The sequence below is a fragment of the Saccoglossus kowalevskii genome, chromosome 13, assembly GCF_978046115.1.
Source record: "Saccoglossus kowalevskii chromosome 13, keSacKowa6.1, whole genome shotgun sequence".
Lineage (NCBI taxonomy): Eukaryota > Metazoa > Hemichordata > Enteropneusta > Harrimaniidae > Saccoglossus > Saccoglossus kowalevskii.
This window is the reverse complement of record NC_140653.1, coordinates 26,184,156-26,211,562: the sequence shown is the minus strand read 5'-3', so window position 1 is coordinate 26,211,562 and position 27,407 is coordinate 26,184,156. Positions and strand designations below refer to the sequence as shown.

General features: G+C 32.6%; 1 protein-coding gene across 1 annotated transcript in view; it reads left to right on the top strand.

The window, feature by feature from the left end:
- The window catches only part of LOC100375842 (death-associated protein kinase 1-like), an 88,419-nt gene that overhangs the window by 42,586 nt on the left and 18,426 nt on the right, over positions 1–27,407 (top strand). The window contains exons 4-10 of the mRNA XM_085507144.1: positions 5,157–5,280; positions 5,462–5,510; positions 6,682–6,708; positions 6,924–7,076; positions 7,711–7,756; positions 8,135–8,224; positions 8,765–8,863. Coding sequence (XP_085363270.1) covers positions 5,157–5,280; positions 5,462–5,510; positions 6,682–6,708; positions 6,924–7,076; positions 7,711–7,756; positions 8,135–8,224; positions 8,765–8,863 — 588 coding nt within the window. The remainder of the gene's footprint in view (positions 1–5,156; positions 5,281–5,461; positions 5,511–6,681; positions 6,709–6,923; positions 7,077–7,710; positions 7,757–8,134; positions 8,225–8,764; positions 8,864–27,407) is intronic.

Genomic DNA, 27,407 nt, shown 5'->3' with positions numbered 1-27,407 from the left:
ACGGGACACCGAATTCTTATCTACTTATAACACTTATTCAGACTATCAGACATAGGAGCATGGAGGGCTACATTAGAAGTGTACCGATCATCGGTGATGACAACACTTGCGCTAATAGGGAATAGCTCGTCAATTTGTTGTTGACAAAGGAAGTCAGTAATGTGTTTTGTGTTGTTTGTCTAGAAAAGTTGTATATACTGTTCTTTTTTCATTGCAACCATGCACATCATGTCAAAGGTCGGGGATGGGTGTGTGATGACAGTTTATTTCATTCATGGATTGCTACTGTTGTTAAATAAATAAACTCCCTTGAAAAGAGTAGCCCTCGCTATTTCATACTTTTCTTTCCTCAAGACAATTGAATGGTAAAACAAATTTTTTTTCTATCACTGGTTTCTAAATGGATGACCATAGTTTGCCAGATTTTTGTTTTAGAATCTGTGTTAATGAAGTGTTAATGAAGTTTTGCATGACTAGAATTCTGTACTTTTAGGACATGAACTGTACAATCAGTGCTTCTTGATGTAACATGGCTGGTTTTTACTTTCATCCTGGCATTGTAAATTGTTTTATCAATGAGACTCCCTAGTCAACTTTGGAGTGAGGTTAGCCACCGTCCCTCATTGAGGGATGGTGGGTTAGCATATGTTCATTTTCAGCTTGCCACCCTAGCCTTGTTAACATATATAAATAAAGTTGTCACCTGATCAGTTACTGTAAAATGACTAATTTTCACTGGGTTTAAATTTCGCTGATTTAGCATTTCAGGCATATTCAGTGGGTTTTAAATTCATGGTTTTATCATTTAGATAATGTATTCTATGCTAAATTTTACATATTCACTGGGTTTTAATTTAGCACATTTTCCAGTCAAAATAAGCAAAATTAAAACCCAGTGAATAATTAATCTATTTATAAAAGTATAACTCGTCACCCTAGTCCTCCACCTATTCAAAAGTAAAGCGGACAAGAATCTTATCCACTATGTTTGGATTTTTAGAAAACAAGGAATTACAAATAAATCAACAATCACCACTTCATATACAAATTAGCCACAGTGTTTTTTTTCAGGATCATCGAATTACCTCCACTAAATCAGTTACAAGTAGACTCCCTAGCCTTGTCAATTTGATCTTTCTTTTTAGTGTAAAAATACTTCTGCTTATCATAAAGGACAGGAAATAAAATACTGTAATTAAACTTTATTAAGTTGTTTTGAAGTACATGCGTTTTTGTTTCAGTTATATACTCCTGTGGCTTATGAAGGCCAGAAAATATAATACCATTATAAAACTGTATTACCTAAGTAGAGTTTAAACACATTTGTTTGTTTATAGAACTGTATACTTGTGTACTTTGTAATGATGGATGATTTATTTGTTTGGGGTTGTAAACTGCAAGTTTATTGCTCGTTTATAGAACAATGCAAGGTCTGTTTATCATAACAACTGTAAAATATTGATTGGTCAAGTGATTTGGGGCGTAACAGGTGTTGTATTCTCAGATTGTTTTGGTTTGAAAATACTATTCCATTCCTCATTCTGAAGTTTAAATCTGCCATCCTAAGGGGTCACAGAGTGAACGTAATTGAAAACTCTGGGCCTAGGAGCTAGATCACTTGTGCTTCAGGCATATTGGTTAACAGTTCAGTAGTAGGTCATTAACATCATCCATTCATTACTGCATGTCATGCAGTATCAAGAAACCTGCCCCTTTATTACCTTTTCCAAATCATCACCAATCCAGTAAGATTATCCGTTGATTCATCCCTCTTGTGAATTTATTAAAAAAAAATACCCTATGGTATTTCACTTTTAGATTACCATGGTGATAGCATTACCATAAATAATGCACACAAAAAACTTCACAGATTTTAATTCACCATGATGAGTACATATGCCTATTTTGTTGTGTATTCTTTGAATGTAGCTTGACCTGTTCACAACCCTGTGAATATGAAATGGCAGTGAGCCTCATCGGAAATGATTGAAATTGAATGTTACAGTACATTTTGAAGTTTGCAATTCTGAGCTTAATCCGGTGTTTTACTAGAAACATCTGGACTGGTAATTGTACATGTCAAAAAGAAGGATTGCTATTCTATTTTGGATTTCATATGAAATAATAAACTCACTGCCCACCATTCATAGAATTAAACCAATTTTGTATATTTTTACTTGTAGGTGGAGTCTTTTTTTTTTCCTCCCAATTTTTGACTCCCATGTGCAAAGCACAAGATGGGAGTCTTTGCAGTTAGTGTGTCTGTATGTGTGTGTGTGTGTGTGTGTATGTGTGTATGTGTGTCAGACTTTTCCACTGCTATCTCAAGAACCATACATCGGTTTTTGATGAAACTTGGTGCATAGATGCTCTGGGCCAATGCGCAGATTTGATTAGGTTTTGGTAAAAATCCATGCTCGTTAATTACCTAATTTGCATGATAATTAGCTAATTTTTAGCTGTTCTATGACTGTTCCACTGATATCTAAAGAACCACTCATTGGATTTTGATGAAACTTGATACATAGATCCTCTGAACTAATGCTAGGTTTTGATTAGTTTTTGGTAATAATCCGTGGATACTAATTACCTAATTTGCATAATGATTAGTCAATTTTCGGTTTTTCCACTGATATCTCAAGTACTAATCATCACATTTCAATGAAACTTGGTACATAGATGTCATATGACACTGCACAGACCTGATAGTTTTTATGGTAATATCAGTACATATAATTACCTAATTTGCATAATTAATTAATTTTCAGCTTTTGATATAAGTAGTGAGCATTACATTTCAATGAAACTTGGTACTTACATACTCGAGGACTATGCAGACACCTGATTAATTTCAGGGTAAATAATTGTGCATATTAATTACCTAATTTGCATAATTAACCAATTTCCAACTTTCACACTGATATCTCAGGTATTAATCATCACATATCAATGAATGTTTATACATGGATGCTGTAGGACAATAGACAGACCTGGATAATTGTGGGTTAAAATCTGTACATATTAATTACCCAATTTGCATAATTAACCAATTTTAAGCTTTTACACTGATATCTAAAGTACTAATTTCCATTTTAATGAAACTTAGTACAAAGATGCTCTAGGACAATGTACAAACCTAATTAGTTTGGGGTAAAACTCTGTTCATATTATTTCCCTAATTAGCATAATAATTCATAATTTTTTGGTTCTAATCACATTTCAAATTAAACTTGGTACATAGAGTTTTTGTTACATTGCGCAGACCTCATTAGTTTTACAATCAAATCTGTTCATGTTAATTTTCTGATTTGCATAATTAGTTTTCAGCTAAGTAATTTCAAATTATATTTAATGTGTCTCCAATACTCTCAGCACATGGGAGTTCTTTCTAAGCTTTCTTGGATTTTTATTTGATTTTGAAAGCACTTCCACAATAGAAGCACGTATAAATCAAAAGTTGATAAAAGCATATTGTTTTGCTTCTCAAATAGTGTATCATTCTCTCCACCATTGTTTCCACTGTGTCACTGATCCACGTGAGGAGGGGAGCGAATGGAATATTTCTTGAGGGCAAAAACAACTCGCATGGTACATTATGTAACTCACAATGAGTTTTCGGCGGTCATTTTACGTCTATGATTTATTTGAGGGGACTCCTTGGGACCTAATTCCATGCAAGTCACAGTAATTCTTTGCTTAAATAATCAGTGATGTTGTTGCTACTAAAACATTTCAAGATTACTATGGAGTCATAAGATGTTCAAAGTACACTGCATCGTTGCACGTTTGTCACAGAAACGCTAGAAAATATTCGTCAGTTTTAAATTAACAACGCTGTTATGTGGGCTACAAAATATGGTTAACATTTGACATCCACATAAATGTTATACATATATTATGGGCATCATTGGCATGCAATATGTTGAATATATGCTCCCGCTTAGCCAACGACTGTTCTGGGGTAAAGTTCATACACTCAATCATAAACTGATGGGTTCAAAGGTCACATGTATATTATCTTTATTACATGATCCCCGTTGATAAGAGAACAATTGCCAATTGTTAAAATCAAATTTTGTGTTTCCTGTTTGTGGATGATTTACAATTGGCCTTGCAAGTTAAACGATGATAAATTCACAAAGACTGAATTTTACAATAGTGAATTATGTTTATTAGTTAATTTATTACTTTTAAAAATTTACTGGGCCTCATAATGTGTGCATTTGCTTCTATAAGGGTTAATGCGGTGCTTTGAGTTTCTGTGAATTGCACCCCTATATGTGATTGTTATTCAAAGTCCTTGTACTTAAATGCTGTTAATATCTCATCATTAAACATATAAAATACCAGAGTCACCAAAACAAATTTTCAACACTCACGCATATCAAGAAAAACAAAAAAGGGAGGCATCACCTCTTGGGGGTATCTTCAATATATTAATTGCCTTCCACATGTATTGTAATTTACATCAAAACAATAAACAAAGGATTTTTTTCTGCTATTGTTTTGTCCCTGTAATAATTAATATGCACACAGCTGGACCTAGAGCAGAAATCAATTAAAATAGGAAGGTTTTAATCTTCCAGACAGATGGAGATGTATAAAATTAACCTCGTTATGGCATTGTGCATTTGTTAGACAACTGTAAGTAACCATGGATACTGTGGTTACTTGGTGACTATTCTTTAAATATAGATACATGTATCTGTAGTTCCTAATTTATGTTTTGATATCTAATATTAATAAATGAGTTTTTGAATGAATAAACATTACCACGTTGAGTCTTGGATAATATTAATATTTGACGTGTACTGATACATATACATGCTGTTTATACACTGTTATGAAATCCATTGGCGACGAAGCATTAATTTTAAGTACTGCACTTCACTTTAAGTGGCTGCTTCACTCAGTCGGTGAGATTCATGGCTACTCAAGAATAAATTAAATCTGTTTATTGAAATTGAATGCATAAAGTATACAATGTATACAGTGCAACATGTGTATGTTAGAATATCAAGAGCGCCACCAATGGCCAGTTTTAAAAATTCAATTGTTTTTACAACTCTGGCGCCTCCAGTCAATATACATGTACAAATATTGTTAGTGTTTTTATGTTTCTAAAGTTTTTTTTTTTTTTTTTTTTTTTTTTTAAGCCTGAAAATGTGATGCTGTTAAATAGAAACTCGCAAAACATCAAGTTGATTGATTTCGGTTTATCTCGTCGCATAGTTGAAGGCACTGAAATCCGCGATATGATAGGAACGCCAGAGTTTGTGGGTGAGTTTTTTGTTTCCTCCTCTTTATAATAATTCATTGTTTATAACATAATATGTAAATTTTGTTCTACATTTTAATATATAAATATTTATATACTTACATGTATGTATATATTGGCTCTGACTTTTTAGAACATTGCCCAATTTTTTCAATTTCAATGTTTTTTTTTGTTTTTTTGCAGCCCCTGAAGTTGTGAATTATGAAGCACTTGGGCTATACACTGACATGTGGTAGGTTGTTATTTTATTTTCCATGTAATGTTGAGGTACTTACTGGCAGGTACACTGGGCAAAAATAAAAATAAAACATACATTTTTACACAAAGTTTTAATGTATACTAAAGTCTGACTCTGGAGGCACTTCTGGGATTTATAGTCTAAGTGATCGCAGTCAAGTCATTTTATTGTGAAGAGAACTTTAAATCTCAGAAGACTTCTACCGTAAAATCTGTATTAGAAGCCGCATCCCTAATAGAAGTCGCATCCATACTATTTGAATAATTGAGAACTAAAAATTCATCATTTCTCATATGTGTAGATGCTCTAATAGAAGCCGCATCCCCTCTGTTGCATTGTACCATTTTAATAGAAGCCGCGGCTTCTAATACAGATTTTACAGTAGTAAGAAGGATATATCCGTTTTAAAACCTACCGCTTCAATTGAAATGAAGGCAGGTGGGCTGTATATACAGAATCTATGCATATGAATATTCATTATGTAACACAAAAAAATCATAGGAAAGCCCAATAGTTCAAAAGCCAATGATAGACATCAAGATCCAGATTGCTCAATGGGCAGTGTCTGTCAAATCAACTGTTATGAGGTCTGAACCCAACTTTTGTGATTTCTTCTTAGCACAATAATTCTCGGTCAGGATTGCATCTTTCAATGTCACATGATTTGTATGAAAGTCCAAAAACAGATTATGAGAATAACGGCGTATAAAAGTCATTTATTGTATAAAAGTCATTTATGATATAAAAGTCCTCAGACAATTTATGCGACTTGATAAAAATGAGTCAGATTCAAAAACAGGACACTTATTCCTGCAAATATGGGTCCTTCTGATTGGTCAAAAAGGACTAGCTTGGTTTTAATGATAGATTCGGTCTGTTTCTCAGTGTATACTGTTTTGCTAGGACTAGGATCACAATTGTGAAAGTGTGGTAATATTTGCTGCAGATTACACTATGCACGAAACAATTTATGTAAGAATCTCAAGAAACAAGTTTGCATAAATTTACTTGCAAAAATGAAAAAAAAAAAACTCAATGTTCTTATATTCAGGGTAAAACGAATTTGTTGTGATGATTTAAAACATGCCTTATTCTTGTTCATGCTTTTGACCACATTCTGATTTTAATCCACATTTAATAAATTTTTCCTTCTTGAACTTTTCAGGGCTGTTGGCGTTATTACATACATTCTGTAAGTGTATAACTATATATTTCATATATTATTTTTTCCACTAAAATTTGGTGTAATATTTTGCACATTTTTAAATATTTTTCTATAATTTCTTATATTTTTTACCTGATCGACATAATTTCTTTTTGGCCACAGATTTTGAATACAGTTTTAGAAAAAAATACAGAATTGAATTTATTTTGAGAAAGGTGACAACAAAGTTTTTTTTTTTTCAGACTAAGTGGTGCTTCCCCATTTCTTGGTGACAATCAGCAAGAAACTTATGAAAACATAGTTGCAGTAGATTACGAGTTCGATGACCAATATTTTTCAAAAACAAGTGAATTTGCCAAAGATTTTATTGAGAAATTATTTGTTAAAGATGCAAGGTAAGTGAAAAATAAACCTTTAATTAGTTCATGGTCAAGCTGCAAATGTAGCATTTCAGTTTGGGCAATTAAGTAAATGACTTTAATGCATGTTTAATGTTTGCAATATACAAGTTTAGTAAGCTTTAAAGGCGCTGATTTTAAGGTAAAGCGCCCTCATTGGTGACACTGCTTATGAACATCTGTTTTAGATTTTTACCTACCCATCCACTGCTGTTTGTGAGTAATTTTCTGCTCACTGTGAGATGTGTAATGTGAGATGTCTGCCACAAAATTATGTTACAGGCTTCTCATTACATTTTTTTTTTAAATTTTTTTGTGTGTCAGGCGACATTTCTGGGCATTGAAGTCACTGTTGTCTTTCCTGACATTTTATCTTAAGTGCTAATTGCAAGTGCGAAAACCTAATACTATGTTTGGAAGGCAGGGCACACTTCACTAGTAATTGCACTGCAGAGTGATTAGTCAGCTCTGAGAATTGAACCCAGTATCTCCCTGATGCAAGGCGAGCCTGCTAACCACTGTACCATTGTCCATGTTGCGTATTAAAATAAAGAAATCCTGAGCTGTCCATTGTACACACATACAATGACAGTTGATTATTACTAATTGGAATCCTTATTTTCATTTACAGAAAACGAGCAACTGTTACTGAATGTTTGAATCATCCTTGGATAAAGGTATTTATTTACATTTTTCTAGGTGATAGGGTTAACCCTATCACTTCTGTATGCTTCCATAAAAATATAGTCCTACATTAAAGTCTTTTTTCTGTATGTTAAAAGTTGTATGATAATATACGATATAAATTCAATTCAAACGTTATCTGTTGCAAATTTGTTGACATTGCCACTCATTCACTCATTCACTCTTCACGTCTGACGAGCATTGAAATCCCGTCATGCATTTGAATTTTGAGATTTTAATTTTAATCCTAGACTTTTTGACAAATGAGCTGATTTAGAAAATAATGTTATTCTGGGAAATCAAAAAATAATGTGTTGATGATGATGATGATGATGATAATAATAATTGTCTTTGTTTTTTCTTCTGTCCAGCCCTGTACAGAACGAGAACAAGCCAGTCGCAGGATATCAATGGTCAACATAATGAATTTACGCTCATTTAATGCAAGGAAGAAATGGAAGGTAAAAATAAATTTCAAAAATCTAGAATTTGTTTTTAAGGATGGTCACACACATGAAACTGGCCACCTGTAGAATAGTTCTTGTAGCCTCGTACTCATGATTGGTAGACCCAAGTTCAAATCCTTCCTGGGGTAGAATACTAAAAAGACGTCATCATTGCCTCAAATTTGTTAAAGGTGTTTACACCATCTAAGTCGAAACGTCAGCTGAATATAATTGAAATGCACTAAGGCGTGTGATCGTGTGAGTGTGATGGAATGTATATCCAAAGTTATTGAAATAGAGCCCTCTATAGTTCTATGTTATACTAGATTACTCGATTTTGCTTTAAAACTAATTATCTGAAAAATATTTAAGTCTAAGCGTTACATGATAATTTTGTTCTTCTTTATAATAGTGTTGGAATCAATTAATAGTTTGCCAATTTATTTATGCAAAATACATGGAGAAAATTATCTACAAACTTATTTTTTGTGTGTGGAAGTTCACTTGAATTGTTTTTTGTTTTTTTAAATAGTATCTCTATTTCTTCTTCACCAGCAATCACTGCGTATTGTTTCGTTATGCAATAGACTTTCTAAGAATTACCGTCTACGAAATAGTATGAATGGGAGTACAACTCAAACACTTGACCTAGAGGTAGGTTCTGATTCTCTGATTCAGTGTGTTGTTCTCACTATATAGTTCCTCTCATTCACTGTAATCCCTTTCATTATCATATATGCAAAGTAGGCTTGTGATCACAAACGCTACATGCGTGCACACTTTCAGGGCAAGTTTGCACGCCTGTTTGGGATCGGTAGTTTTCCAAGCTGCAAACAAACAAACGCAGTAGGTTTTCAAATATAACTGTCAATATACATGTGTATAGTGAGAGATGCAATTTAAGATTAAATGTTACAGAAAAGTTAAAATCTTTCTAATACCACATACTGTAAAATAGGTTCATTATGAAGGCAACGCATACCGTATTTGCTCTAATTAGACAGGCATCTCCAATAGGAGCTCACATACACTAAATGTGTGCATTTTAACATATGCTGGTTCATAAAAATGTGAGTTATTTTAACCATAAATACTTCTGACATTCTTGTAATAGAGCAAATATGGCACACTGTAATTGGATGAATAGTTAGAACCAGAAATTTGAATACATAATTTGAGGGTCTTCCAGAAGACTTTTCTGTGTAAATCAGTGTCTGTAACACCCTCGCCCCCTCCAATGAGGCACGTTACTTTTTTCACCTTTGCAAGATTTATCGACTTTTCCATCACAATACAATGCAGTGTTTTGTGTATTGTGGATGACTTTCGAAACTAAAAGTTTTACCGTGGATGAACTCACTAATTTAATACGCATGAAAACGCCCAAACTTTGTGACACAAAAAATTAAATAAAAACAATTCCACTTTGAAGTATATTTGTTTTAAAGCTTTTTATAGTGTCAATATGCGTGAAATATAAAGAAAGTGATATGAGAAATGAAATCAATTTTTATCATTCTGCAAGCTTGACAGATTTGTGAAATTGTTGATGTTGTTTTGTTTTATTTTACTGTCAAATTCTGTGATTGGTGTCTTTGATTTCCTTGATGTCACTCGCGTGGTGTAAAGGATTCTGGGTGGATATTTTGCGTTGTTTTTATGGCAGTGAAGATGTATAGAATGACCCAAGCCAATTAAAAATACCGTACCTCAGACACAAATTGTTCTTTAGACCTCGTTGAGAGTGAGCGAGCGAGCGAGCAAGAGAGAGTCGCAAAACTTGTTTATCCCACTCAGATAGTGTTTCGTTCTTTCCCAACATCGCCTTCAGTGTTCCAAAAAACATTATTTGAGGAGCAAAAACAAGTCATGTGACCTCTTTTTCTCAACAGGACTCTGTCAACCATTTTTTGTCCAAGTCTGTTGACTCCATTAGGAACTCTCAAATATTAATGCCTGGAAAGTACATGCATTATTCATTTATTTATTTAGATTGAACTTTTTTTTTCTCCGAAATTATTAAGGTCGAAAAAAAAAGAAGCTTTTTAACGTTTATTAAATAATTCTTTATTTGGATCAATAAAACATCTTTTCAATCAAAAAATGAAATTTCTCCGTTCTACAATGTGTGGTTTTACCACATTACCATGTATGAATGAGATGCAGGTCTCACACGATGATGATAAGAGGCAAAACCTATATTTTAGATAGCCAAGCAGGAAACCATAGTTAACAGTTTCTGAAAATTTTATATATTAAGCACGCATCTTTTCATTGTGAGTAAAAGCTGTCATCTCTACTAAATGGCTTGTTTTTGACTTCCAACGTTCAATTAATGCCATCCAGTGGCCAGGATGTGCTTCTGTCTAATCAACTGTTCAACTGATAAGAATTAAACAGCTGATTAAAATGTGGAGAAATTTATTATTCGTGTAATGTTGCATTGCTTCAATAAACCTTGTCAGCATTTGTTATCACTATCAGTATTGAATACCAGTTTATATTCAGGCTTTTTGTATGAATACCTGGGTATTTGCATATTAATTAGCTAATTTGCATTTTCATGATATTTATACAAATTTGTTATCAAATCTTATCTTGTTAATTTCCATGTATTCTGTACACATTTTATGCAAATTTTCTAAAAAGAAATTTAACATTTTATTGCGGAGAAAATAAATGTATAATTGACAAATATAGCCAAAATTTCACATAATTAATAATGTTACTGCTCAGCATTCAATTTTACTTTTAAACAAAAGAATTTGATCTTAAATTCCATTTTCATTTGATCATGCATGTACCATATAACATCTTAGAGTGATCCACCATGTCACTGCATTTGTACCACTGACTGTGATTGGTTAGCTCACTAGGCAAACTGTAAATGCATTTGTAACGCTGAATGTGATTGGTTAGCTTCCTAGGCAAACTGCAACTGCATTTGTAACGCTGATTGTGATTAGTAAGCTCACTAGGCATACTGCATTTGTAACGCTGATTGTGATTGGTTAGCTCACTCGGCAAACTGCAACTGCATTTGTAACGCTGATTGTGATTGGTTATGCTCACTAGACAAACTGCAACTGCATTTGTAACGCTGATTGTGATTGGTCAGTTTCAACACCCTGCCTGCAGCTTTTAATACACATATTCTCAGCTTTAACAGTTTTCACCATATCCCTCTTATATGCTTGCCTGCATGCTGTCAGTGCTATCGGTCTTAAACATATATTAATCCGAAAAAGGTAATGTTTCCCTTTTCTTTTCATTTTTTTTCTTGCATGCTACATCCAGGGTGTTGAAGATGATAGAGGCATGTCTAGTTCAGTCTCCAGCTCCTAAAAGCCTCACATGTACTCTGTGTGTCACAGGCAACCCTAATAACTGTATCTTGCCAGTGACTTGACCGACTTCTGTACTGCAAGTCTGGGTGGTATTCTCATCGGGCTGTAATCATATGTATAGGGATGCTTGGCGTGCTTCTAACTTTTAACCATTGTAATCATTGCGGGTTTGGCTAATACCATTGCAATCATGTGTTTCACATACTTTAATCACAGCTTAATTAATTATCATTATTTTTGAATACACAGTATTTTCTAGTTTACAGTCGCATGTCTCATTTTGAAAGATTTTCAAGGCTTGTTGTACAGTAAGATTAAAAAAAAATAATGTAATTTAAACAAAATCACATAATGTTAGGATTAATATAAATGTTACCTACAGCAATTAACAGATTATGTTATACTCATAAATTCATCACTATGTGGCAGGTGTCTGTCTGTCTGTCTGCATTAGTGTTATAACTGGGCAGGTTATTATGCTACTAGAAATAAAAACTTCACGATACGTTGCTTCTTTGGAATTAAATTTCCTATGTAAGCTGCTGATGGCTATAATAAAAATTATTGTAGCGCTCCAAACAAAGCAGTTCATGCATTATAGCAACGTAATTGACATAATGGACATTTAGCTTCGCTATTAAATGTGGTAATGTATAAATCAACAAGACGAGGAAATAGTGTTGGCATTTGTCATCACTCCTAGAAACCAGTTGTTATCGTTTTTTGACTCGTTTCCTGTTTCGGCAATACCTGTTTCAACTTCCCAGGCAGTGGTCTTCCCAGAGTTAGCTGTTTTCAAAAACCATCCATAGATTTTGAAAATTATCAAGAAATTCATTGTACACCAGTCGACTTACATGCACTTCCATTAAATATTCATCATGCACGTCTAATGAAAACGTCAACAAGAACTCTAGTTTTGCTGCCAAATAATTTTTCCATTATCAAATATAAAGATACAGACAAGTGGAATGGACACCAAGATACAACTTGCCAAACACCATGACATTTTCAGCTGTTGACAGATATTAAATGCATGATTTTGCTATAATTGCTGTACATTTTCCAATATTAAAGTGTGATTGTGCAAGTTGAGCGAAGCTTTTGTCGATAGGTCTACTATTCAAATTCAATAGCAAGCAATGAGAGTCTGGGTCAATCACCACACGGTGTCAATCTCTAGTACATGCGTGAACTGGAAACATTTCTAAACTAAATCTTTAAAAATCAGCAAAATCAAAACAAAATTTTCTCACAATTGTTGTACATGTAGCTAAGAAACTAAATTTTGACAAATTCCAGTTTAATACTTATTAATTCTGGCGAATATGCTAGTACAAGTTTACATATTACTTTGTTTGTCTATCAAGAATTTGAATGATTACTTACGTAGCAATATAATGACAAAACAATATAAAAAAAAAAAATTAAAAATATTCAAATTATAGACTATATGTGTGTGTTTGTGACAATTTCCAATACAACAACAAGTGCTAAAAAGAATATGTTCTAGGATATGTGAATCATATTGTATTAATACTTAGATGAAGAATCTATATTTTAATAGAATGAAATAACTGGGGCAAAACGTCCACAAAACAGGATCTTTATGGCTATAAACACACTTTTGGGTCAAGAATTTCCTTAAACCAAATGATTCATTATGCTTGTCTGTCTCAAATTGCAAGAAAAAAAATAAAATTTTGAATTATGCACCTCAATTGTACGTTTTGCCCATTTTCAAATCCAAAATATTGGCCAAAGTTGGATTTAAAGCCGGTAAATTGCAAAATCATTGTTTCCATGGAAACATTTTTATTTGCTCTATGTAGTTTATTTGATGGAACTTTTCGCTCAACACAATATCACGACCGTGAATTTGTAATGCTTCTAAAACGTACAAATTTGTTGTTTCCACCCTTAATTTAATGTAATAAAGATCTAGATATACATTTGGTAGCGTAATCACATTATTTCCAATTAGCCAGAATATCTGAAATTTACTCAATTATAACCACTATTGAGAGTAATGTAATTATATTTTATATGATAAAAAAAATGTAATTTTCTAATGCATGTGTGTACAAAAAAAAAGTATATTGATTAATGTTTTTTTTGTGTGAGGGATTATCAACTTATCAGATTTGTTGATTTCGGAATAGAGTGTTGTTTTCCCTTTCTGAAAATTTAACTATGATATTGATTAAAATCAAAAGCTCTGAAATTCCCAAAAGTATGCTTTACTTAGATATGAGTGTACTTAGTGCTAACAAAATAACTATCATAGATTATTTTGTTTCATACAAATTTTGATATAATTATGGTAGTTATTTCTGTAATTCTTACCGTGATTATTGAGTAAAAGGGGCATGAGCAGCATTTCTGCGATTTGTTGACTTGATTACTACTACAGAATAAAAGATGGTGGTTGTCACACAGCGCTTTTGATTTCCTGTATTTTACAAATACTGTATGGTTGCATGGGACCCACATCGAGCACAGCATGTTGTGATGACCACTGTCCTTTGAAAAAAAGCAATAAATTCAATGATAATGTGACCCCCCCCCCCCCGTCTAAGTCATGTATATGTTTTGCCACTAGAGGGTGCTATTTTTTTTGGAAAGATGTATTACAGATAATGTTACTCGTGGAAAGGAGCATGAGAATGTTCATACTTTGGTAGTATTCATATAAAACGGAGAATACTGTATTCAAAAGCAGGTGCTTTTTTAGAAATATTATTTTTATTGGTTTCATGCAAACTCGGCCAGCAGGTGCTTTTTACAGATGAAATTAGTTGAGCTGATAATCAAACTAGCCTGTATGTCTGCAGTGCTAATAATAATTGAAAAATCTGGATGTATTTACAGAGCTGATATTAAAACTATTTATTTTTGTAGTCTGTGTTTAGGCAAAAAAAAAAGGGTTTTGCTTTTCGTCCTAAAGGGAAAATTAAAAAATGTTGTAGTTTTAGTTTATATAAATAAAAATCTATCAAAGTTCAATTTGGACTAACCAAACATTCTATGAAACAGAAAAACAAATTTTTCCAATTTTACTGATATGTGGTACACTTTAATGAGCGCAATTGCAAAAAAATGAAAAATATGAGTGACTGAAAGCAAAACTTTTTTTGTTTGACCTTAGTGAATATTTTGCAGTCGCAATTGAAAATATCATTACAAATTTGTACATACCAGTAAAATTTTGGCGACATTTAGAATTTAAAAAAACACACAAACAAAAGATGGCTTTTAAAGTGTTTTTGCCAATTTGTAATTATTTAATCAAGATAATACAGAGGTAAAAATAACTTTGTAATGTCAATTAAGTAAACACATACTGTATGTGTATATTTAGGTTTATTTGAATTTTTCGGCAAAAATATAATACTGGTAATTTCTAGCTGTCTCGGTGCCGTGTATTTGCATTTCATGAACATCAAACATTGTACACTATATGCATTCTTGTCGTTCTATACAAAGATCATTTTAGTTTGGTATTACCTTGATTTGAAATTACAAAATTATTGGCAAAACCATAGTTAATTTGCGATTCGATTTTATTAGTACATGTATCTGAACGATAAATCGGTATAAAAACCTGGCAAAGACCTGGCAGGGTAAGTCAATATCTCATAGTTAATTTATGAAGATTTGTTAACTGCTTTGCAAAATGAGTATATGTACGTATGTAGATTTGATTCAATTCGATGGAGTTCACTTAAAGGACAGTGGTCATCACAAGGTGTTGTGTTTGATATGTGTGGGTTCCATGTGACTCGTACAATTTGTGTCAAGTACACAACATTGTGTGTCATGATCACTGGCCTTTAAAAACTGACAAGCAGTCACTTTATGACAGGTCCCAGGTATACTGGAAAATTTTGTAGATTATTCAATTATATGACTAATGTGTTCCTTGATATTATTTACAGCTTAGATGAGCTTTATATATTATGTTTTTTTTTTGGAAAGAAGTTTTATGTATATATTTGTTGTAATAAATTATAATTGCATGCATAAAAATGTACTGAAGAACTATTGAACAAATTAAATTCTTTATCTTCCAATCACATGTCTTGATTTGTATCACATGACTTCAGTTAACCAATCATGTAACTTTTAATGAATTCCTTCCCAAGCAATCACCTATCTTTATTTTGATCACATGTCTTATAGTTAACCAATCACAAGTTCATATAATAAATTCTCTAATCATTCTCTCAAACCTGTGATTGCTTTATTATTGTGATGTTGTTTGGGATGCTGCAAATTGTTTTATTTTAAAAAATCATTTATAGTGAATTAATTTGAAAGAAAGTCGTACTTGATTTGTCAGTACTGATTTACACAATTCTCATTATTTGACGAGATTGGTGATTTAATTGTACAAAATGTACTCAATCTATTATGAAGAAACTTAAGTATTTGAAAATGAATTGGCATAATAATCATTGATTATGTAAGAATTGTTATCTTGTCATCTGTGTAAAACTCCTGCCTCTTGGCGACCCATGTATTTTGCCAGTAAACTGATGTTTGGAGTGTAGCAGACAAAATGTGACGTATACATTACAAGATTAATTTTGACAAGTATGCAATTAACAGCAATAGAATTTGAAACTGACAACAAAAAACTATTATTATAGTTCCCCTTTGAAATCATTCTGGATCTAAATCGTGTACAAGTATCAAATAATTCAAACTTGGTATGTTGAAAATGATTACGAAAAATGTTGTTATAGAGCTTACCTATCTGATCTGCGTAGACCGATAACATTCAGTCTTTACCCATACATATTGCTTCAAAGTGACATTATTGACTCCACAATACCTTTTGCTTTGATTGATAATAATTTGCTGCAATTTTATAAAACCTATATTTCTGAGATAATTATCAATATTCTCTGTATAAAAGTAGGTTTAAATATCAATAAAAACAAGTAGTTAACAAAATTAATACTGATCACTACGAAGAGTTGTGTTCATTGCAGTGTGGTCTGATTGTAAGCGTGTTTAAGTATTCACCTCAGGTTGTAATTCACACAAGAGCTTTAAGACATTGTTTCAACTTTGCAAATATTGACCTACTTGCAATCAAATAGGTGATTTTTTTTATAACCTAGGATACTATTTATTTGCTATTAAAATTTTTTTTTCATATTATTTATTAAGATGTCACCTAAACTGTGGGTGCTATATCTGCTATTAGCATGCAGATGTCTGTGAACATGATGTTGTACTTTCTAGGGCTTAATTATTTGCAGGCATGTGTGCCTGGGCTGATCACATTCAAACTTCACACACACACATCTTGGGATACATATGCACGTCCATTTGTTTTACGATCTGATTCAAGTTGGCCAAATGGCGGCCATTTCAATGTTAAATTCATCAAAATCAAGCATTTGTGCCATTCAAGACCCAGATCTCTGTTACACATAGCCAGCTATTGTGCATATATAACAGGACCATGATTTTGGAAAAACTGTTCTATAGCCAAGTCACTGACATGCATTGATTGAACGTAATCAAACTTGTAAATAAATGTAATTTGAATCATTTTCTGATTCAAAATGACTAACTCATTTCAGTTTTGTTCACTATTTACCTAATGATATGACTTGTTTTTGCTTATTTCGCTTATAGTTGAATGCACTAAAGTAAACCAGATTAATATGCAAAGTTAATGTATTTATTCTCGCAACAAATCAGTGAGTTCTGATCATGTAGCTACCCCAAAATAAGTTCATATACATGCAATAGTAAACTAAATTATTATAAACAATTCTTTACTTTATTTTCCCATTTTATCTGTAATTTATTTATTTTGTCATTTTAATTGAAATTCTTTTAAGAATACAAATTTAATAAAAATTATTATTCTATCTTGAATTTTTAATAATTAGTCTGGTATAATTTTGTTTTATTAGCGGTGTAAATACAACAGACATCAACAAGTCATAGAAAATTACGTCTACATCCAGAGCGTCAGACAGTTCAATTATTTGTTCAATTTCACCCGAATGCACATCGAGTGCCATCTCAGTAGCCGTGCATGATAAGCTTACAGCCGCAATGTTTTGACAAAATAAAAATCAACATGAGGTATATACAGTTTTTCAACCTGTGTAACTATAGCGACATGCTGACTGAATGCCATGACCCCAACTGATGCTGTGTTTTCCCTGAAATTGTCTTCAAGATGGATGTGGCTATTACAAAAAAATTTACAACAGCTTAAAAACACTCTAAATTGTTAATAATTTGATGAACAGGTTCCCATGGAAACAATGAGGTGTCTGACTGAGGTTTGTAATTTAAAAACTAGTTTGGTTATCCTATGTTTTTTCATCAGACTTTCTGATAGTCAGTCGCAGGAAATAATTTTCCTGTAATTCCGTTGTGTTAGGTGCATCATTCCTTCAATTTCTACCACTCTTGCAGAATGTGGTATTGCTTCACAATGGTGATGAAAAGGTTGATATGCAAATTATGAAATTAATATGCACAGAAAACCCAGAAAACTGTTTTGTGGAAGCTGACAAAACCTTATTAGTTTACACATACTGATTATGACTTCTTCGTGGAAGGTGAAGAAAGCTGACAACAGCAAGGACAGGGTTGATGATATGCAAATTACCTAATTAATATGCACAGACAGAACATAAAACTGTTTTGTGGAAGGTTACAAGATCACAATGGGGGTGAAAATGTAAATGTGTATTGACCAGGGAATTCTTTGAGTGCCGTAATTCTTCCCGCCAAAATGTTTCGAATAATTTATTTGTTACTTTGGAACCAAATGAACATATTTTTGAATTCAATATTGGTATCAACATTTCTGTACAAAAACATTCGTTTAAGGTCAAAAAGCTGAATGATCTAGAGTAAGAGAAAACAGATGGTATATTTTGCAGCATTGTTTGCTTAATGGTTTTTAGGATTAAGATTAAATTGTAAAAATGGTGTCACATTCATTGATCATTGATATCATTGATGAAATCTTTCGCTATGGTTTCATAAAATTTTGTCCTGGAATTCGATATTAAAGGGCACTGGTTGTGTTTTATTTGAGAATGAAAGTCATGACAATGGTAAAAGAGCCTGTAATCTCTTGTAGGTGTGCTACCATTATGCACACTGCTTCTGTCACACTTTCCTTTCTGGGAATTTCCTGTCATCTAAATCATTGAGTTAACAATGTTACAAAACATGTCTGTTGGTTTTCAGAAAGTGTATACCTTACCCCAGATACATGTGCAGTACAAAAACAGGTTTATTTCCAAAAACAATTAATTATGAAGATTTCCCTTGTCGCACTACTGTGATAAAGATCCATCAATGGAGCATATTTCTGGAGCCTAGATTTGACTTGAAGATTACTTTCAGTTTCAAATATATATCTGTTATATGATGACTTTATGCATTTGAATATTATCAAAAGCAGACAAATCACTTTATTCAGTTGCTAAGGAATGAATTTATTTTTAATATGTTGCGTATCGTCAAAAGGCCTTTATGAAATGCAAGATCATGACAACTGGGATGCGACTCAACATTTTATCAGTCTGTCGTCATAGCAACAGCTGCTGTTTTATAAATGCCTCTCCTCTATAACAAGCGCATCAGATATCCTTGTGCGTGCGTGTGTGTGTGTGTGTGTGTGTGTGTGTGTGTGTGTGTAAGGGCTACAATGCTGGCTGTGAAAGATGCAGGGTCGATTTCATTGTGTCTAATTTGAATTGCAAATGAGGAGTCCAGCTGGTGTGTTTGCTATCAGCATCACTATTTAGCGTCTACATCAGTCTACATCGTTGCCTGATGCTGGTAATTTGCTGCGTTTCTCTCCTGTGCTCATTGCATGCTGTTACTGTGTTATATTGGACTAACATTTCAAGGTGAGATCATGTACGTGCTTTTGTAAATTTCAGGGGTGTATCCATCGGAACCCCCAAATAAGAATACACTGACTTGTGGTTACATGAGGCTAACATGTAAACAGTTTTTGTTTAGGGTATGTGCTCGACACACAAGCTAATTTATGTTTTTGTGTACTCCAGATCGGTGAGACATTGACAAAGTTTCTAACATCTGTGCTGGTTGTTTATTGCTGCCGATAGTAAATATTCATAGCTGTGTCCATGTTTCTTTGTAATTAAATAGTTCCACATTTCTGAAATGCCTTTTGACGTTGATATGCATTCTCAATGGGATTCTACTTGTATGTTTCACTGTGAGATATAGAAATCCATTAAAATTTGTGTTTATTATCATTGCAAAAATTAAAATCCTGTTCTGGTGTAGTCTTATTTTTTTTTAGTTTTACTTCTACTTACATTAGTTTTTAATGTAGACTGATGATCAGACAATAGCATTAGTAAAATAATCATTACCAAGTTTTTCCAGTACTGGAGTGAACTTTCTTGAATGTCGACATTCAGAAAAATGATTTTCCAACAGTTTGTTGATTTTCTCGTTAATTTCATTACAAATACAAGATATATGGAAATTGAATTCTCGAAGTGATTTTCTAAATTCCAGATATGTCGGGGTTGAATTCTCTAGTATTCCATTCACGTAGTCAGTTGTAACTTGTATCATAGAAGCCAATCAAGTTGAGCGACATATATACAGTTATTTCAGATATCATTGATGTTGAACTGCCTGGAAGGGTCGACCAAATTGACATTCTGGCCACGCTATTTTTCTTTTTTTCTCATTAAGTTTTAATATACGGATTTAATTGTTAGAATCCCCTTAGGTGAGTAGAAATATGGTCAAATTGTTTGGTTTCGTTTTATGCGCATTAATCACTAAATATGCAGTTGCCGACTTTCGGCACAATTGAAAATCAGCTTCCATTGCCTTCCATAATACAAGTCTATTTATTTCAGTCAAAACTTGTAGGTGTGGGAAGTTAAAGTTGTTGGCACAAAATTGATTTATGTGTATAGTTTAGTTTGGCATTAAACATGTTCCAGTGAGGTTTGACAGGTTGTGTATTCTATAACCATAGAAACGAATAAATTATTTAATCTGTTCAGGTCTGATCTCATAATTCTTTTATAAATATTAACAATAGTTGATGCACTATATCTGTCATTGCAACAAAACAAAATGCAGAAAGATTGGACTCCCCTGTTTTGCTGTTTTGTTCTTCTAATAAACACTAAATTAATGAATATCATACAGAAAGTTCAATGATTTTAACTTGACTCATTGGAGAAGTAAATCGACAACATGCATAATTTTTCGTTACCGGTATTATCTGTTTTGCATTCAACTGTTTTTGAGTAAAAATAAACAAAATGGAGTTATTTATTTACTCCCACAATCCTATGCACTATGCCAGTGGCAAGCATGAACGCTAGTTTGATCTGGATATGAAGTGTACTGGCTTTGACACCTTGGAATATTCATCCCTGATTTCCAGTCATCTAAGAGTTAATACTCAGTAATGTCTCTTTTCTCTTTTTTTTGTACTAGTTGATCTGTACAAGACTAAAAAATGCCAATTCTCTGTGCATATGAGTTTCATATTTCGTGCATGCGTGGCGCGACGATTATCGCTTTTTAACTTTTAGCAGAAGTTGAAAAATTTGAATATCACAATTTTGATACATTTTTCACAATTTTATACATTTTTAGCTCCGCTGTTGACTTTTCCGAGCGGAGCTTATCATCGGCGTCCGGCATCTGTCAGCATCCGTGTCAACTTTTTACTTTTCAGTCTTCTTCTTAAAAATTAGAAACCTTCTTGCTTTGATACTTGTACCTTGGGCAGACCTCTTTCAGGATTGTTCATTTCGTGATGAGATCTTTAATTCTCTAATTTTGGTGAATATTTTTGTCATTTTTGGTAAAAAGTGATATTTTCGACTTCTTGTTAAAAACCACAAGTCCAATTGCTTTGATATTACATATATAGGTACTACATTTGGACCACTCTCAAATTTGTTCATTTCATGATGATATCTTCAATTCTCTAATTTTGATGAATATTTCTGTCATTTTTGGTAAAAAGTGATATTTTCGACTTCTTGTTGAAAACCACAAGTCCAATTGCTTTGATGTTACATATATAGGTACTACATGTGGACCTCTCTCAGATTTGTTCATTTCATGATGATATCTTTAATTTTCTAATTTTGGTGAATATTTTTGTCATTTTTGGTGAAAAGTGTTATTTTCGACTTCTTGTTAAAAACCGCAAGTCCAATTGCTTTGATATTACATATATAGGTACTACATGTGGACCATTCTCAAATTTGTTCATTTCATGATGATATCTTTAATTTTCTAATTTTGGTGAATATTTTTGGTAAAAAGTGATATTTTCTTCTTGTTAAAAACCACAATCAATTATGGTGAAAAATGATATTTTTGAATTCTTCTTGAAAACAGCAAGTCCCATTGCATTGATACTATGCATATTGTTCATTTTCTAATGATATCTTCTGTTCTTTAATTGAAATGTGCATTGCTAACAGCGGAGCTATCTCAGCCGAGAGGCTGCTTGTCTAATGATATCTTCAGTTCTTGAAATGTACATTGCTAACAGCATAGCTATCTCAGCGAGAGGCTGCTTGTTTTTTTTTTTTTGTAATTTTGAAACTTTTGTTGTTTTTTATTTATTTGTGTTTGTTTTTTCTGATCTGTTTCTTTACCATACAGCACCCACCGATGGTGCAGTTGTGTAATAAAGATATTATTATTATTAATTTTTGCCCAAATAGAGAACATTTTCCATTACATATTGGACTTGATCAAAATTGTTATAAAATATGAAAAAAATATTATGTGCATTTTGTAATGTCGGCATACAAAGGAATAATGCAACACTCCTGTAGCTGACTGATTTGTCTTGGTACTCATGTATTCAGAAATATTTTCACAATGAACAGTCTAAAAATAAATATTTGGATTGTTAGATTGTTTGATGTAAATATTTATGCAGATTTATGTATGGTATGAAAAGTGTTAAATCTAATATAAGCCCACTTTTATTTTATAGAAACATGTGGAATATGTTGGTCAATATTGACGATTTGTTGGATATATTTGCATTTTACCAAAACAAAGAGAATTTTGATTTAAATCGTCAATATTAAAATGTTCGCAAAGTGTCGGGGAACTGCATGCGAATTGGGTTAAATACATAAATTAGCACACTGTAACGAGGTTAGTTAAAATAACATGGTGGTTGAACAGCAGGTTTAGTACATATGGTGTTTAAAACAGATGTCAAGTATTATATGGGTCATAACACGCCATGGATTATAAATTAATCAGACAGCTTTGATGTATTGATTCTGCTTCAAGTCTGTCATCAGTAAATTGGACTTGTGGGGGGAAATGTAGGAAATTTGCATATCCATGGTCACATGCCCCTCCCCAAATATAATGTTGATCAAAGGATGTATTGATTGATTTCTACCACATTTTCTATCAAATTCTTCATTTAGCCCAACCCCACACCCCCAACCCAGATGACACTCTTAGTTTGATAGTATATAATTTTGTTTTTGAAACTGAAGAAAGAGAAATTAGTCAATTTTCATCCTTCAGTGCAAAAAAATCTAATTCCTAAAATTGTGATCTACCGGGGTAGTAATGTTTTCTCATATTTTTTTTCACTATTTAAAAGTTCACTGTTCAAATTAAAACTGCACTTTTTTTCACCCTGTGCAGTTGTACTCAAGTAACCTGATTTCTCTACCAACTTGAGGTTAAGAAATACATCCTGGGCTACAAATCATTGTAATCAATGTATAAAACTACTTTTAAATTACCGGCGGTAATAGCTAGATGATTCCCCCGTTCACTGCGGATCTCGTAATGAACAGAAATGATGGGACAGTGAATTGGAGGTAAATTTTCACAGATCTTGCGAGTCGGGAAAATTGCCTTTGTCAGTGTATAAAATTTGACTTTCTTTATAATAATTTTTTTTTCTTGTCATGTTAACAAATCGAATTTAGGGATATAATTAATTTGCATTACTTGATCAGTTGATCTTAAAATTTTAAGAGTTGTTTATTTTTTCCAGATTTAATTTTAAAAGTGGGCAGGGGGAGGGGGGGTGTAGGGATATTCTTAAAATATGCTTTTACACTCTATGACCTCGAAGAGATCTGCCTACACAGTCTAGAATGTAGGATGTTAATTTAACATGTCCCCCACAATGCAGTGTTTCCCAAAAGTACCTTTTATTGTTGACTAGACCGGTCTCTTGAAAATATTTACTGTTTTATACATCAATAATAATGTAATCTGAGGACAAAAAACGTTTTGAGTAAAAGGCATTCAGCTATTGTCAAAATATTCAAAAAAATTATTATTAGTTTCATTTACAGCTGTTGTATTCTATTCTATAAAATTCCATAAATTTAGAAAATATTTAATTTCTATTCATTATTATGGATACAGCCTGTTACATGTCACTCCGTGTGAATTACAACATTACATGAATCAATTATTGTCCATACCATGTTTTGTTGAATGGAGGCAGAGAAAAAAATGAAATTGTACAACAATTGCTTACATAAAATACCGGCCTTATTTTAAAACTATAAATACAAGACCTTGTGATGTTGGTTTCAATAATACCAAAATGAACACACGTAGAATCACGTCTATTGAGAAGGCGCTTTTAATAAGGGAGAATTGGAGATGGGTATGGATACACTGAAAACTGTTACATTTTGTTGTTAGAAATTGTTGCGGTTTATTAATTTTAAGGAATCAATTTATATATATATATATATATATATATATATATACACGACTGCTAAACTAAAGCAGACATTAATATCATACACATTATTACAGTTTCCAAAGCGGTAAATTAACTGTTATTATCTACTGTTAAACCAACCTGGTCCTGTCAAAACCCTGATGATATTAATATGAAGACATTTCACAAAGTGTTTGCGTGGTTCTCAGTTCCCAATCAAAATGTTGAAAAAAACCTTTGATAAAACTTGTAAACAATATCTGCTTGATCAAAAGTACACTTTAAATGAAAATGGCTGCCGAGATCTCATTGACAGTGAGAGAGTCTTGTGTTGGTATGACAATGGACATAATGACAGCATGACGGCAATAGTACACTGATTGGGGGGGGGGGGGGGGTTAGAAACTAAGTCTTCTTGCTCTCAAGAAGAACTCTGTGGCCATTTGTGGACAAGGTTTGCTATCTTCAGAATTAAAATTCATTGTGTTTTGTTATATTTCCTGAAAAATGTGTTTCAATTTGATTTTAGTGTCTTTGAATAATAACTCTTTGAATACCATAGGCTTTTCCTCCAAAATTTTGAAACAACTTAATGCATATTTTTGTAATTTTTTTTTCTATAATTTTTGTTAATTGTATTACTCGTACTCATACTTTATGCAGATCTTGAAAAATTGACAAAAAAATTAAAAAAAATTAAGCAGGTTTATTTTTTTTCAACAGGTGACAGAAGTTTCTAAAAACTAATATCTGTCCATAAGCTGTATTATATTTAAAGGAAACTTTTTATGGGGGAGGAAGGAGATGGTGAAAGTAGATAATTAGAATTATTAAGTTGAACTGTGGCAGCTGCAAATAGTTTCAATGACATTGTCAGCTTAATAGGAAATTTTACAAGGCAGCCATAACAGTTTATGCGAATAAACTATGCAAATAATTGTAATTCACCTGAGGAGTCTTGATGCTGTAAACAAGTTAGACAGCTTTTAATATGCAAATGAGCTGCCTTGAGGTCAAAAGTTCGTCTGTCCCATGAAGTAGAGACAATGGCAGCACTGATGAGCAGCAGAATTTCTGAAGAGGTATGATATAAAAAAACACTTAATATTTCTAACATTTTCAATTTTGACAGGTTTAATCAACCTATTCCGCTCAATAGGTTTTAAATCTATGGTGGGTTTTGTAGTATAAAAATGTTGTGAATTCTCTTCTTGGAGTGCATCCATGTTTTAACGGACGGCTTTAGTTATCATATTATTGTTCCCCTACATGGTTACGGCATGATTCTACAAGCCTGGATGCTTTTGTTAAAAAAAAAAACGAGTATTTCTGACATGTGTTCAAAAGCCGGGACAATGATACCTTGATGTCAGACATTGTACATTAAACCCAGCCTATGCTGTTATTGACACAAGCTGTTGAAAACTTGTTTATACGTATATAATTTTTAAATATGCCCTCTCTCTCCCCCTCTTTACTTCAAAAATGTTTATTACAACAACTGCATAGTCCTTGTTTTAACAGATTTGTTCTTTATCTTCTCAAAACAGACATCCTGTTAAATTTCACTACTCAGTGTTGTTATTACATGTACATTTCATACATGGCTTCCTCCCCCCCTATTGTTTGTTTTATTTATAGAGTGGGAGACTGAGTCTTGTTGAATTGATTTTGTTTTGCCAAGGTCTTGCCCTCCTGTTATAATTTATCACTTTAATGGATGTACCTACCCAGTAACCTTCTTGTTTATAAATTGTTTACAACTGTCAGTGCAATTGTGTGTTAATTCTTGTAACTGCTGACAGATATGGTACATACTCATAACCCCCCCCCCCCCCCCCCTCCAAAGTTAAATTATAATTGGTATAGTAAAAATGATAAATCACCTTGAAAGTTGAATACCAATCTTTGCGACCATTTTCCCTCATTGATTCTTGGGAATAGGTAGACTACATGTATGCTCATATAAAAAAAATAATAATAAAATTTGTGAATGTTCAGATTTATGATTTTTAAACTGACAGAAAAACAATTGTATTACGGTCGATTAGTTTCTCCCTGGCATTTTTGCAATTCAGCCATCTTCCCCAAAACAAGGTTCATTTCATACTGTAGAACACCGAATGGGTTACCCCTGGAGTTAAAGACTCAAATCAAAATGATGTGCTTTATTCAAGTAACTAAAAATTAAATTAACTACTTGTGAGATGACGGCTCTTAGTTAATTTTGTTGTGTAGATCTGTAATGATACTTAATTTTTTGTCTATTTTCTTATTCACTGCTGGATGATACTTGAATTTCCTGAGTATGCGCATACACGTTATATGGCAAAAATATTAAGGAGGGTCTGTAAACTTTAGATAAAATTTAGTAGGAAACAGTGTCAACATCATGTAAAATAATGTAGATGATATGGAAATAATGCAACATAAGTGCTTTAGTTAGATTATTCATTTAAAATAAATGTGTCTGAAAGATTATTTGCTTAATTAAACAAGAAAAACAGATTAATATATGTTACATAATAAAACGAGACAGACTCCAGACAGAAGAAATAAACTGTGTTGCTATGGGCAACTTTGAAAGTCATTATGAATTGCAAAAAAAAAAAAATCCTTCTATATTTGTACATAGGAGCTTATTAAATCACATAGGCTGCATGGGTATTGAGGATTCAACACCAGATTGATGTAAATTTATTATTGAAGCTTATTATCTTAAAATAATCATGATTAAATGTGTGCCTCACTGAACCAAGAATTGGAACACTTCCACTTCTCGTTATTCTTGTTATATTTTTGAGTATATCAAACATGTCGTTAACCATTTAGCACATGTTGGATTTAATCATCGGAATATCAAGGCCATATTGGAATATCAAAGTTATATCATGCATAGATATGTGAATGTACTAGTTGGAAGTTGCTAAGGCAATGATCCATTGGTGAGCAAAGAATTATTTAAAAATTCTCCATAAACTTAAATATTTAGAATTTCAAAACAACAGTCATGCAGTGGTGTCGAAAAAATGTTGAAGGACTTTCTCTCAACTTAGAAATAAAGATGTTAACATTCTTTTAGCTTTCACAACTGTGTGCGCTTTCAATG